Source organism: Tachypleus tridentatus, chromosome 10 (assembly GCF_004210375.1).
Source record: "Tachypleus tridentatus isolate NWPU-2018 chromosome 10, ASM421037v1, whole genome shotgun sequence".
Lineage (NCBI taxonomy): Eukaryota > Metazoa > Arthropoda > Merostomata > Xiphosura > Limulidae > Tachypleus > Tachypleus tridentatus.
The window spans coordinates 26,446,833-26,463,058 of NC_134834.1; the positions used below are offsets into that span (position 1 = coordinate 26,446,833).

A 16,226-nucleotide genomic window follows, 5' to 3' on the forward strand; every position below is an offset into this window, starting at 1 on the left:
AGGTGAAGATTATCATTCTAAATACATATTTCATGTGTTTGTATTGGAAACAGAGGTGAAGATTATCATTCTAAATACATATTTCAGGTGAAGATTATCATTCTAAATACATATTTCATGTGTTTGTATTGGAAACAGAGGTGAAGATTATCATTCTAAATACATATTTCTGATGTTTGTATTGGAAACAGAGGTGAAGATTATCATTCTAAATACATATTTCATGTGTTTGTATTGGAAACAGAGGTGAAGATTATCATTCTAAATACATATTTCATGTGTTTGTATTGGAAACAGAGGTGAAGATTATCATTCTAAATACATATTTCATGTGTTTGTATTGGAAACAGAGGTGAAGATTATCATTCTAAATACATATTTCATGTGTTTGTATTGGAAACAGAGGTGAAGATTATCATTCTAAATACATATTTCATGTGTTTGTATTGGAAACAGAGGTGAAGATTATCATTCTAAATACATATTTCATGTATTTGTATTGGAAACAGAGGTGAAGATTATCATTCTAAATACATATTTCATGTGTTTGTATTGGAAACAGAGGTGAAGATTATCATTCTAAATACATATTTCATGTATTTGTATTGGAAACAGAGGTGAAGATTATCATTCTAAATACATATTTCATGTATTTGTATTGGAAACAGAGGTGAAGATTATCATTCTAAATACATATTTCATGTGTTTGTATTGGAAACAGAGGTGAAGATTATCATTCTAAATACATATTTCATGTGTTTGTATTGGAAACAGAGGTGAAGATTATCATTCTAAATACATATTTCATGTGTTTGTATTGGAAACAGAGGTGAAGATTATCATTCTAAATACATATTTCATGTGTTTGTATTGGAAACAGAGGTGAAGATTATCATTCTAAATACATATTTCATGTGTTTGTATTGGAAACAGAGGTGAAGATTATCATTCTAAATACATATTTCATGTGTTTGTATTGGAAACAGAGGTGAAGATTATCATTCTAAATACATATTTCATGTATTTGTATTGGAAACAGAGGTGAAGATTATCATTCTAAATACATATTTCATGTATTTGTATTGTGTTTGTATTGGAAACAGAGGTGAAGATTATCATTCTAAATACATATTTCATGTATTTGTATTGGAAACAGAGGTGAAGATTATCATTCTAAATACATATTTCATGTGTTTGTATTGGAAACAGAGGTGAAGATTATCATTCTAAATACATATTTCATGTGTTTGTATTGGAAACAGAGGTGAAGATTATCATTCTAAATACATATTTCATGTGTTTGTATTGGAAACAGAGGTGAAGATTATCATTCTAAATACATATTTCATGTGTTTGTATTGGAAACAGAGGTGAAGATTATCATTCTAAATACATATTTCATGTGTTTGTATTGGAAACAGAGGTGAAGATTATCATTCTAAATACATATTTCATGTGTTTGTATTGGAAACAGAGGTGAAGATTATCATTCTAAATACATATTTCATGTGTTTGTATTGGAAACAGAGGTGAAGATTATCATTCTAAATACATATTTCATGTGTTTGTATTGGAAACAGAGGTGAAGATTATCATTCTAAATACATATTTCATGTGTTTGTATTGGAAACAGAGGTGAAGATTATCATTCTAAATACATATTTCATGTGTTTGTATTCATGTGTTTGTATTGGAAACAGAGGTGAAGATTATCATTCTAAATACATATTTCATGTGTTTGTATTGGAAACAGAGGTGAAGATTATCATTCTAAATACATATTTCATGTGTTTGTATTGGAAACAGAGGTGAAGATTATCATTCTAAATACATATTTCATGTGTTTGTATTGGAAACAGAGGTGAAGATTATCATTCTAAATACATATTTCATGTATTTGTATTGGAAACAGAGGTGAAGATTATCATTCTAAATACATATTTCATGTGTTTGTATTGGAAACAGAGGTGAAGATTATCATTCTAAATACATATTTCATGTGTTTGTATTGGAAACAGAGGTGAAGATTATCATTCTAAATACATATTTCATGTGTTTGTATTGGAAACAGAGGTGAAGATTATCATTCTAAATACATATTTCATGTGTTTGTATTGGAAACAGAGGTGAAGATTATCATTCTAAATACATATTTCATGTATTTGTATTGGAAACAGAGGTGAAGATTATCATTCTAAATACATATTTCATGTGTTTGTATTGGAAACAGAGGTGAAGATTATCATTCTAAATACATATTTCATGTGTTTGTATTGGAAACAGAGGTGAAGATTATCATTCTAAATACATATTTCATGTGTTTGTATTGGAAACAGAGGTGAAGATTATCATTCTAAATACATATTTCATGTGTTTGTATTGGAAACAGAGGTGAAGATTATCATTCTAAATACATATTTCATGTGTTTGTATTGGAAACAGAGGTGAAGATTATCATTCTAAATACATATTTCATGTGTTTGTATTGGAAACAGAGGTGAAGATTATCATTCTAAATACATATTTCATGTGTTTGTATTGGAAACAGAGGTGAAGATTATCATTCTAAATACATATTTCATGTGTTTGTATTGGAAACAGAGGTGAAGATTATCATTCTAAATACATATTTCATGTGTTTGTATTGGAAACAGAGGTGAAGATTATCATTCTAAATACATATTTCATGTGTTTGTATTGGAAACAGAGGTGAAGATTATCATTCTAAATACATATTTCATGTGTTTGTATTGGAAACAGAGGTGAAGATTATCATTCTAAATACATATTTCATGTGTTTGTATTGGAAACAGAGGTGAAGATTATCATTCTAAATACATATTTCATGTGTTTGTATTGGAAACAGAGGTGAAGATTATCATTCTAAATACATATTTCATGTGTTTGTATTGGAAACAGAGGTGAAGATTATCATTCTAAATACATATTTCATGTGTTTGTATTGGAAACAGAGGTGAAGATTATCATTCTAAATACATATTTCATGTGTTTGTATTGGAAACAGAGGTGAAGATTATCATTCTAAATACATATTTCATGTGTTTGTATTGGAAACAGAGGTGAAGATTATCATTCTAAATACATATTTCATGTGTTTGTATTGGAAACAGAGGTGAAGATTATCATTCTAAATACATATTTCATGTGTTTGTATTGGAAACAGAGGTGAAGATTATCATTCTAAATACATATTTCATGTGTTTGTATTGGAAACAGAGGTGAAGATTATCATTCTAAATACATATTTCATGTCTAAATTTGTATTGGAAACAGAGGTGAAGATTATCATTCTAAATACATATTTCATGTGTTTGTATTGGAAACAGAGGTGAAGATTATCATTCTAAATACATATTTCATGTGTTTGTATTGGAAACAGAGGTGAAGATTATCATTCTAAATACATATTTCATGTGTTTGTATTGGAAACAGAGGTGAAGATTATCATTCTAAATACATATTTCATGTGTTTGTATTGGAAACAGAGGTGAAGATTATCATTCTAAATACATATTTCATGTGTTTGTATTGGAAACAGAGGTGAAGATTATCATTCTAAATACATATTTCATGTATTTGTATTGGAAACAGAGGTGAAGATTATCATTCTAAATACATATTTCATGTATTTGTATTGGAAACAGAGGTGAAGATTATCATTCTAAATACATATTTCATGTGTTTGTATTGGAAACAGAGGTGAAGATTATCATTCTAAATACATATTTCATGTGTTTGTATTGGAAACAGAGGTGAAGATTATCATTCTAAATACATATTTCATGTGTTTGTATTGGAAACAGAGGTGAAGATTATCATTCTAAATACATATTTCATGTGTTTGTATTGGAAACAGAGGTGAAGATTATCATTCTAAATACATATTTCATGTGTTTGTATTGGAAACAGAGGTGAAGATTATCATTCTAAATACATATTTCATGTATTTGTATTGGAAACAGAGGTGAAGATTATCATTCTAAATACATATTTCATGTGTTTGTATTGGAAACAGAGGTGAAGATTATCATTCTAAATACATATTTCATGTATTTGTATTGGAAACAGAGGTGAAGATTATCATTCTAAATACATATTTCATGTATTTGTATTGGAAACAGAGGTGAAGATTATCATTCTAAATACATATTTCATGTATTTGTATTGGAAACAGAGGTGAAGATTATCATTCTAAATACATATTTCATGTATTTGTATTGGAAACAGAGGTGAAGATTATCATTCTAAATACATATTTCATGTGTTTGTATTGGAAACAGAGGTGAAGATTATCATTCTAAATACATATTTCATGTGTTTGTATTGGAAACAGAGGTGAAGATTATCATTCTAAATACATATTTCATGTGTTTGTATTGGAAACAGAGGTGAAGATTATCATTCTAAATACATATTTCATGTGTTTGTATTGGAAACAGAGGTGAAGATTATCATTCTAAATACATATTTCATGTGTTTGTATTGGAAACAGAGGTGAAGATTATCATTCTAAATACATATTTCATGTGTTTGTATTGGAAACAGAGGTGAAGATTATCATTCTAAATACATATTTCATGTGTTTGTATTGGAAACAGAGGTGAAGATTATCATTCTAAATACATATTTCATGTGTTTGTATTGGAAACAGAGGTGAAGATTATCATTCTAAATACATATTTCATGTATTTGTATTGGAAACAGAGGTGAAGATTATCATTCTAAATACATATTTCTTGTATTTGTATTGGAAACAGGGGTGAAGATTATCATTCTAAATACATATTTCTTGTATTTGTATTGGAAACAATGTTACACTAAAATTATGTTAATTATGTTACACTAAAGTTATTTTACATTATGTTACACCAAAATTATGTTACATTATGTTACACTAAAATTATGTTAATTATGTTACACTAAAGTTATTTTACATTATGTTACACTAAAATTATGTTACATTATGTTACACTAAAATTATGTTAATTATGTTACACTAAAGTTATTTTACATTATGTGACACTAAAATTATGTTACATTATGTTACACCAAAATTATGTTACATTATATTACACTAAAATTATAGAACAATTTTAATGAAAAATACTTATAGCCAAGAGAAATAACACTTAGATCATTTAGCTTGATAATCAAACGTTAGGAAAACCCAAGGCGTCAGTGTACTCCATGTTGATTTAATTTGACTTCACGATGTTACCATTCATGTCTTATTCTCTAATTTAGTTCTGCAACAAAAACAAAATGCAATCGATGCGAGTTCAAGTTTCCAAATTTGAGTCAGGTAATTTCTAACCAAAAACGCAAGTATGGAGAACATTTGCGTAGTTCTGAATTATTTGTCAGGAAAATCGTTGGTTTTTATTTATAAAAGAACTCTAACCGTGAAACCTCATGTAAACAGTGTAGAACGTGATACGCCCAAGCTTATTGGATCAATAGTTTGAGTGAGGCATTGCTAGATATCTAGATGCTTCAAATAACATTGTGTAACAAATTTTCGCTTTTTCTTGTTCCTGGACAGAAAATGTTATTTCCCAATTGCTTATGCCTAAAGTAAATGAAAAAGACCTATTTTTCTCTTCAAACTTTGCTTTTGTGACCTGGGAGCGTATAATGAAAACATGATGGGAGACTATATTTGGGGCCTGATACGTGAAAGTGATTTACATTACAGTCGCAAATCTCGAAAAACTACTCACTTCTAAACATTTTTGTACAACTTTAGTATAAATACATGTAAATCTTGATACATATATTGTTTTATTCAGACTTTATGTGAATGAAAATGTGCAAATTTGTCCGTTTTTACATAGAAAATAGGTTAATTTCTAAATTTCATTATCCACGTCACAAAAGCAAAGTTTGAAGGGAATAATGGTCATTTTCTCTACTTTTACAACATAAGCAATTGAGAAATAACACATACTATCCAGGAACAAAATTTGTGTTACATTGTGTAATTATTTTAATAAACAGAAAGTAATGAAATATAATAAACTTTGTGTATGAACCATTGATGTTTGTAGAACAATGACAACTCCCAAGAACACACAAAGAAAGTTGTTGCCGTAGATCAAATAATATCTAGTTTAAGATGAACTGACGCCAACATGGACAAAAGATGAGTTATTTAAGACAGAGATTCAGAGAAACCCGCGAAACAACATCCGTTAATTCCTGAGATTGGAACAGACAGAAACTATCAACGTTAAAACGGGTTGTAAACTAAAGATGAGAAACTGTATGTTTGGGTGAAAGTGAATTGACGCTATCGAGGTTAAAAGGAGTTAAGTAAATTTGGACATTAAAACCAAGAAACCCTTGGATGGCAACACTACAGTATGGGGTTATTGTTTCGAAGAGGATAATTCACTAACAAACTTAGAAGTTCGTAAACGAGAGAGAAGACTTGATCTTTGGGTAATGCATCAGTATGAACTATTGGTAATTAATGAACGTGAGAAACCACAAACAGGAAGTCAGCTGACACCATGGTACTGTACTTAGGCCAACAATTCCCAACTCAGCTTTTATAAAAGGTTCTGGAACAGACTCTACAATAGGCAATGTCTTCAAACTCTACAAAGCGCTCCGAACTGATCATTCAAGAGGAAAGAGGAAAAATGTCTCTTACCTTTAGTAGAAACATCATTTCTAGTCCAACCTCTTTGTAAGTATTATAATACCATTCTTTCATAAACATCAGTCATTATGTTAGTAAAATTGAAATGATTGCTTATGATAAACATGAATAAAGATAAATTATGTATATATATATATATACATATATGTATGTGTAAATATAAATTGTTTGATGACTTAAATAAAAGTGTTATTGGAAGTCTTAGCCTCGAGTCTCTTTGTTTTAACTGTAAATCCTCGAGTTAGTATCCGTGTGCTCCATTTGCCCATCGCATCCTCACTTCAAATAAATATTTCATGTGACAGTAGGTAGTATTAGTCGAAACTCCAACAGTTAAGCCAAAACAACCCACTCGGCCTGCCTGCAAGTCATCCTACAACCACGTAACATGAACAAGGTAATAATTCCAATTTTTAGCACGTTAAGCTAAACGTCAAATTAAAATGTCGTTTAAACTATATATGTATTTTACCCTAAAAAAGAGATCTTAGGCAGAAGCACACCACTGTTTTTAATTGTGCATCCTCTACGGAATATCAGCCACTCTTAGAGAAAAACTTTACTTAATAAGTGGATAGTTGGATGGTCGTGTAATAATGTTGTATTTAGAAAGAAAAGGTGTATTTTTATTTTTATTAATTGTATTAAATTGTGTAATTCCTGAAAAATACATTTTTTTTACTGAACCTTTGAATTATAACACACATCATAGATGGCAGCACTAACAAGGAGTGAAAGTATGAAAGTAACATCGAAAATGTTTTAAGAACAGCTCCATATAAACTGAAGTATATGTGGTAAATATTCATTACAAAATATAAGAAAAAATATTTGCAAGTTTATAAAGTTGTGAATAAAATTCAGTAAATACTGAAAGTGATATTCCATAATTTCCTATAATATTTAAACCAAATAAAAATTTCGCTGTTACAGGCAGTTGCCCACACGTTCATCTAATATAATCATAAATTAATTATTATTTATCTGTTTTTTCTTTACTAGATACCACTTATTAACTAGTTTATTCCTACGTTTCGGCTGCTACTCTGCTGCCATCTTCAGGTAAGTTCTGAAAAGGATTATTGCTATGGTTGTGGTGGTGCCAGGGATAACAGTACTCTCTAGTACTACCCTTACTGTTCGTCTATATTCCCATCTCATAGCTATCTACAAATAATCACCATGCCACTTCTCAGCTATGTATTTAATAGATACATTAAAGTTTAAAACATAATCTTATATTAAAAACTAAGTCACTTTGTTGAGATTATGAAAGAAACCACTATAATTTCCCCAAACACAATGATCAACCCTGAGGTAGCGATTTTTTTTTCTAACGTGCCAATCTCTGAACAAATTAAACACACTTCGCCAATAGCTTTAAACAATGTGCGAATGTATAATTCGCGACATTTTGTATAAACACAACCTACTTTCAAATAAAAATAATCACTACCAAGCCATTGATTGGCTCGTCCATCAACCTCTCATAGGAACATCTAAAAAAATTATCATTCAAAGAAATCATTCAATTTGGCTCACGTGTACTGACGAGACAGTTGTAAAATGACTATACGCTACAGACAAGACTCTTATAATCTATGAACCATCTAAAGAGACTTTACCATTCAGTACAGACTACAGTGGAAACAAAGGAATTTAAAAATCTTTTTTTTAACATGATGGTTACTATGAAACACACAAAATCCACAAACACTAGTAAGTTCCTGGAATATAGATCAATCCAACACGACAATAGAAGGACGTACGTTAAAGGAATTCAAGTTAAAAAACAAAGTAACAAGTTTTGTAATATGGATTTAAAAAAAAAAGAAGAAGAAAAATCAGTTCACTACGATTAGCACATGTTGACACATGTTTCGTAAATTAAATAAGGTAAAGAAGATTGTAACAACACGTCAATCATACTTTATTTATCTGGTATATTTAGTGCTGACGAAGCCTTTCGCAAAATATCAGGGCTTATCAGGTCGTTTGGGACACTACAGATGTAATAGTCGTTGAGAACCTGTTTATATATTATATTAGTCGATTTGTTTGGCTTGTTTTTAATTTCGCGAAAGCTACACGAGAGCTATCTGCGCTAGCTGTCTCTAATTTAGCAGTGTAAGGCTAGAGGAAAGGCAGCTAGTCATCACCACCCACTGCCAACTCTTGGGCTACTCTTTTACTTAAAGAATAATGGGATTGACCGTCACATTATAACGCCTGGCATTGCCAGGCTTATATTAGTTGAATAACAACTGTTTTGGAATTCACAAGATTACGTTGGTGAAGTGTAATTTGTTTATCACTTTTATTTACTGCCCTGTAGAATCAGGAGATTTGCGAAACAATCCTGGAATTCGATTCCTCATGTGGACAGAGATCAGGTTAAGCTGTTGTGTAGCTTTAAGTCAACAAGGACAATTTTGTTTAAGTCCCTGTACTTCGGTGGACATTATCACTTTACAAACAAACAAACAGTGTATAACATGTACAGACACAAGGACTGCCATAAAAGTAGAATTTAGGAGCTTAATAGACGTAGAAGTCTTTGTAATACCCACTTATCTCCAATAACCCACTCTGTCAGTAGAAGTCTTTGTAATACCCACTTATCTCCAATAACCCACTCTGTCAGTAGAAGTCTTTGTAATACCCACTTATCTCCAATAACCCACTCTGTCAGTAGAAGTCTTTGTAATACCCACTTATCTCCAATAACCCACTCTGTCAGTAGAAGTCTTTGTAATATCCACTTATCTCCAATAACCCACTCTGTCATAGAATAAGCTCATACGATGAATTGGAATTGCAATAAGTAAGTGGGATGTAAGCCAGACACAAAATAAAGAGAGGTGAAAGAAACCTTCTATATCCATTTAGCTGATATCACAGAAGTCAGAAAAAGCTATATACCATTCTTGAAAGTATTAAACTATATTAGTTGATTCAAGTACTAATTATGGAGACAAATGGTAGCACACAAATCAAGATCGAACCGTGGTCGCTACCATTCTTTCTGAAGTGATGTCACGAATTCTTGATGCAGTGTTAGAGGAATGTGATTTAAAAATGTCTTCTTCTTAATATTACACACCAAAATAAAGCAATAGAGTTAAGCCAGAGCTTTTCTCACACATTCATGAACGGCAGTGAGTCTGTATTTAATAACAGAGTTCTGGAATGTCTATAAGCTTCCGTCGTCCTAGTTACACATTGTTCTGGGTTGTTCCACTCTGATATCACGGAATTCTCCCATGAAATATCTCACTGTAAAACTTCGTGTGTTTCTATATTATGTGATTTCTATAGAGAGGTCAGCTGCGTTGACGTCTCGAACTATCTGGGGCAATTCTCTTCCCTCTGTTCACTTATCGGACGACCAAGGGTATTGTGAGATATGCATGCTTGTTAGAATATATGATACTATTGTAATATGTCTTCAAACAATTTCTCCTCAGAACTTCTAGTGAAAACTTATATTCATTTTCTAGAGAGAAGGATTTTCTTTTATCTACCATACATATTTTACTGAATTCACGTTGTTTGGTTTTGTTTAATAGATTTCATAACTAAAATATTATTTATGTTCCATTGCCGTTTTTATGTTCAGTCTCTTTCGTTAGTTCAGTCAGATCAGGAATTCTTGATGACGTCAAAACATGGCGAATGTATGAGATTGTTTCCAGTTCCACAGCAGCTTATCGTTCGTTATACACTAAATTGTTAAGTAAAGCAAAGTTTTATTTTTTGAAACTTGGACAGTCTCAGTTTTAAATATTTATTGTGCACTACTAAACGTAGGCGTTAGTTTTTTTAAATACATCTGAGTTATTAGTAAACCTTGTCCAATTTTGAAAAACTCCCCGTTAAAAAGAGAGCAGTTTTTTTGTACTGATAATGACAGACATCTTAAATACACTGAAAAGAACAGACTAGTATGTGCATATTGTACAATAACATCTTTAATTGTATTTATCTGTTTTAAAGCAAAGCCACATTGCATTATTTATCGCGTCCTCCGCATGGAATCATACTTCTAATTTAAGCGTGGTGAGTTGTTAGATGTACTGCTGGTTCTACAAGGAAACTTATTTATTTTGTAACTTTTCGGTTTGAAACCTTTTAATTCTTATTAACAATACACATAATCAGTATAGGAAGAAAATACTCAAATAAAAGAAAGTCACGTGAGGCACAAACATTTACAAATAGTCACCTAATGACATATATAGTTTGAATTCGCATAACGAAGACAAACTTGTTCAACTACCTCAGGTATTAACTACTTTGAAGCTTAAAAGTAAAAGGCCCAATATCGGCATCAGTTGGTCGACACAAAGACTTCTGACCATAACAAATGGCATCCCGCTATAACTGTCTTTAGGCAACTAATGATCACTGCCTACCGCCAACTACTGGGCCACTCTTTTACCAATGAATAATAGAATTGACCTTGACATTATAGCCCTCCCACGTGAAATGATGTTATTATGCTATACTATGGATATTTATTGTTGGTGTTAATATTTGCATGTGATATGTATTAATAAGATGTTTTAATACTTACACATTGTATGTGTCAATATTCAAAGATGTGTTAATGTAATATGTGTTAATTAGATATTTTAATACTTACACATTGCATGTGTTATACCAATGTTAATAATATGTGAATTGACCTTGACATTAATAGCCCTCCCACAAAAATGTGTTAATGTAAATGATGTTATTATGTTATACTATGGATATTTATTGTTGAATGTGTTAATATTTGCATGTGATATGTATTAATGTGTTAATTAGATATTTTAATACTTACACATTGTATGTGTCAATATACAAAGATGTGTTAATGTAATATGTGTTAATTAGATATTTTAATACTTACACATTGTATGTGTCAATATACAAAGATATACAAAGATGTGTGTTAATTAGATATTTTAATAATACTTATATGTGTTAATTAGGTATTTTAATACTTACACATTGCATGTGTCAATATACAAAGATGTGTTAATGTAATATGTGTTAATTAGATATTTTAATACTTACACATTGAGTGTGTCAATATACAAAGATGTGTTAATGTAATATGTGTTAATTAGATATTTTAACACTTACACATTGTATGTGTCAATATACAAAGATGTGTTAATGTAATACTTATGAGGGTTATGTACCCCCTCTCCCCACACACTATCAGCTTTGATCTTCTACATTACGGATGCACGGATATTAGCCCCTATATCCGGAACCTACTGAATATCAAATTATCCGGTAAATTCCGATCCAGCTGTGAGTACTCTATAAAGTATTGCTCCCCGCTAGTACAGCGGTAAGTCTACGAATTTTCAACGCTAAAATCAGGGGTTTGATTCCCCTCGGTGGGCTCAGCAGAAAAATACACTATAAAGTATTGAATAATTACTGCTTTGAGTGAAACTTGCTTTATCAAATGTAGAAATATTTTTAAAAAACAGCAGATTCTAATTTTGTTTTTTTCTTTATTTGTTTGAAATTAAGCACAGAGTTACAGAATGGGCTATCTGTGATCTACCCACCATGGGTATCGAAAACCGGTTTTTAGCGTTGTAAATCCGCAGACATATCACCGTGCCACTGGGAGGCGCCAGGTTAGAAAAATAAGCCTTCAAAATCGTTCTCAGAAGTGTGAGTTGTGTCTCTTAGTGTTAAACATAGCCAGGCCCGCGATATTGAAAAATATGCAAATTGAATAATGGAAGCCATTTAATTAATAAGGACGAGAGATGTAATTTCTAATATACTTGTTAACAGGATATCTCGAGCATTTAGTTTATACTGTATACTTTACGTAATAGGCAAAGAAGGCTCGTTAAAGGTAATTAAGGCGCTCGACTCGTAATCTGAGGGTCGGGGGTTCGAATCCCCGTCCGTCAAACACACTCGCCTTTTCAGCCATGGGGCGTTATAATGTGACGGTCAATCCCACTATTCGTTGGTAAAAGAGTAGCCCAAGAGTTGGCGGTAGGTGGTGAGGACTAGTTGCCTTCTCCCTAGTCTTACACTGCTAAATTAGGGATGGCTAGTGCAGATAGTCTTCGTGTAGCTTTGCGCGAAATTCAAAACAAACCAAACCAAACCTTAGAAAAATATGCATAATACATGAAAAATAGGTTCTCCATATGTTGCGGTCAATCTCACTATTCGTTGGTAAAAGAGCATGATACAACGGTACATTCATCACATTAAAGATCAAGATCAAGTGTGCTTCAGCTGTGGGAGCTAGCCGTAGGGACGGCTAACGCTAATTTTGCAGAAAATATATACCATAAATAATCACTTTTAATTCACAGGTGATAACGGAGTAAACTTAACGTTCTGTTTGTTTGTATGTGAAGACAAGAGGGGGCAGTGTAAGAAGGAAGGCAGCTAGTCATCACCACCTACCGCGAACTCTTGGGCTACTCTTTTACCAATGAATAGTGGGATTGACCGTCACATTATAACACCCCTACGGCTGAAAGGGCGAGCATGTTTGATGCGACGGGGATTCGAACCTCCGACCCTCAGATTACGAGTCGAACGCCTTAGCCCATCTGGCCATACCGGGCCTATTTGATTTTGAATTTCGGGTGAAGCTACTCTGAATAAACTGTATTGATGGTGATAATTTTATAAGTGTGTTAAATTTTGACCTCTTGTTAAATGTTTATAAACTACTGGAAACAAAGAGATAGAGATAAGGTAAGATGTAATCGGAATGACAATGTTAGATACTTTGTAATCGGAATGACAATGTTAGATACTCTTCTCAAAGCAAATATTTTTTATTGAAGTTAATAAAAAATTAAACACCTTTAAAATATCGAAGTACTGTACAAATGGATTACTTTCCTGAGCCGAGCTAACATATTTGATATTTTAAAATATTACATTCCCTGTCATTCTTCGGAAAGACATTACACTGTATTTAATTTTGAGCTAGAAGTTTATTTGTGTATATTAATCACGATTTTCAGCTTTTTTCTATTATAGGAAAATACTGTGATAAAATAATTCAGTGTGGTTGGAGTCAATTCTACTCGAAATATCAAACTAAACCACGAGGGGAAATGGAGTTTAATTTTAGAGAAAACAGCCCGATATTGATAGATCTCTATAAAACATATTTTTCGTTAAAGGTCAGAATCTGATGTCATTTCGTTCGATAAAAATGGCGCAGTAATTCTAATTAGCTGGCAACAACAACGTTACAACTTGTTTAATGTTTCAGAGGCATAAGGCGTGATGAACTTACAGAAGCAACTTAACAGTTTAGATGAATAATGCAAAAAATATAGATGAAAAAATATTTTTAACATGGCTGTTGTATAGTCCTCACTTTCACTTCAATAATTCTTAGTTTTACAGAAAAAACAATTCGTCTTTTATTCTCTTTCCATTTACAGTCATTCTTATCGTATATCGAAGTTTTGTACTCGGGGCGTACAACAGTTATTAATGCTACTAACTATTGTACGCCCCGAGTATTATGACCCCCTTTCTTTTTTGGGTTTACTTGATGCACTTATGCACTTCTTAAGTTATCTGAAAGCCCGGCATGGCCAGGTGGGTTAAGGCGTTTGACTCGCAATCTAAGGGTCGCGGGTTCGAATAACCGTCACGCCAAACATGTTCGCCCTTTCGGCCGTTGGGGAGTTATAATGTGACGGTCAATCCCACTATTCGTTGGTAAAAGAGTAGCCCAAGAGTTGACGATTGGTGGTGATGACTAGTTGCCTTTCCTCTAATCTTACACTGCTAAATTAGCAACGGCTAGCGCAGATAGCCCTCGTGTAGCTTTGTGCGAAATTCAAAATCAAACTAACTAACTAACTATAGGTCGCCCCGAGTATTATGACCACTCTTTCTTTGGGTTTACTTGGTGCACTTTTAAAGTTATCTGAAAAACTTTCACGATCATATTTGTGGTTAATATAAATCTGAATTGGTAAACTGTACTATTTTTATAGTGTTATGATTGTTCATAACATAAACATAATAGTATGAAATATCAAAGCGCTCACCCTCAACCTTTGAATTCACGTATTGTAACTTTATTATTACCATTTTTGTACACAGAAAAATAAGAAACTGAATTATGAAAATGGGCACGTTGATGAGAAATGTTCAGGACGGACACGGACAGCCAAAGAAAAGCGAACATTTGTAAAGAGAGTATGTAACTTTAGAGTGGCAATCAGAAATACACGTGAATTTTATATAAACGTTCAAATCGTTTAGCTAATTCAAATAAATGCACTTATATCGTAAAGTACCAACTGAAGCTATAACTGACGGAGAAAATAAGTTCAGGCTGGTAAACGAAAAACTAAGCATATGATAATACCATTCATCAGTAAACAAAAAACTAGGTATACGATAATATCATTCATTGGTAAACTACTAGGTCAGTCGGATGATAAATTATAAATTTGAAAATCTGGGGCTGACACAGATTTACACAATATATAAGTTTAAACATGTTTCAGTAGTCCAATATAAACTGATGTATATTGATTGATCGTCAGTGTTACAGTGGGTTAGTTAACGGGTTGAATAAAGACCCAAATTATTCCTCCTGGTTCAGGCTACATGGTCTTCGAAGCATCTGACCCTTTTCTCGGATCCAGTAATTAGCCACTGTAAAAAAAAAAGGAATGAAATGATATATTAATGACTCGTGAGTCAAATTATAAATCTTTACAATAAATTGGTTGGTATGTACCATTGTGAGAGTTTCTGTTTGAAACTTTCAATAGAAAATCGATAAAGTTCAATGCTCATAAATGTGCAAAATCACTTTGCTATGAACTAATACAGTGAGATATCCAATTAAAAATATTGGAAGAAGACAAATCATTATTATTTACTTTTTAAAAAATAAGTTTGCTGGAATATATTATGATTAAAATTGTTCGGGCAACAATTCTTATGCGAATATAAAATGATTCATTGCTTTCATGCAGAAGCTGATCTGAGAAGTATTGTTGTTAAGTTTCAATCTCTTTATGTACTTTACCCTGTTGACTGCCAAGTATTTCAGCTGCTACAATACAACTCTAATGCTTCTTCATTCTGCAACTTTTTTCGTGACGCCATTTTGGATCGAAAGTGAAACAATTTGTAAGTAGTTCAAATGCATGAATGGTGCTGACATCTGGCGTTGAAGTTATATATTATTGAAAATGGATTAACACGTCCGTGGCACTGTGTTACCGATCGGCTTGGACGAGTTATCTCGTTAACGGCACTGAACAGGTTAAAAGATAACCATCACAAAATAAAATTAACCATCGTTCCTTCACGTTGTGATTAGCTACCGTTGTTAAACGATACACGAGATATCTAATGCACGTAAATCATAAATTATTTTTCTTATTTAATTAATAACGCTCAAACTAAAAATTGAATGTAGATACGTTTTATTGGATTTTGCTGTCATGTGGCTTACCAGACAGTTTAAAAGTTAAACTTTGATTCTACAAAAACGTAAAGTGAAACGATT

The 16,226-nt window shown here is 32.0% G+C and overlaps 1 protein-coding gene across 2 annotated transcripts in view; it reads right to left on the minus strand.

Moving 5' to 3' along the window:
* Nucleotides 1–14,759: 14,759 nt before the first annotated feature.
* LOC143228917 (prolyl 4-hydroxylase subunit alpha-1-like) overlaps nt 14,760–16,226 on the minus strand; it is a 35,009-nt gene continuing 33,542 nt past the window's right edge. For both annotated transcript variants that reach the window (XM_076460370.1, XM_076460369.1), the window contains exon 14: nt 14,760–15,361. In XM_076460370.1, coding sequence (XP_076316485.1) covers nt 15,291–15,361 — 71 coding nt within the window. In that variant the 3' untranslated portion in view covers nt 14,760–15,290. The remainder of the gene's footprint in view (nt 15,362–16,226) is intronic.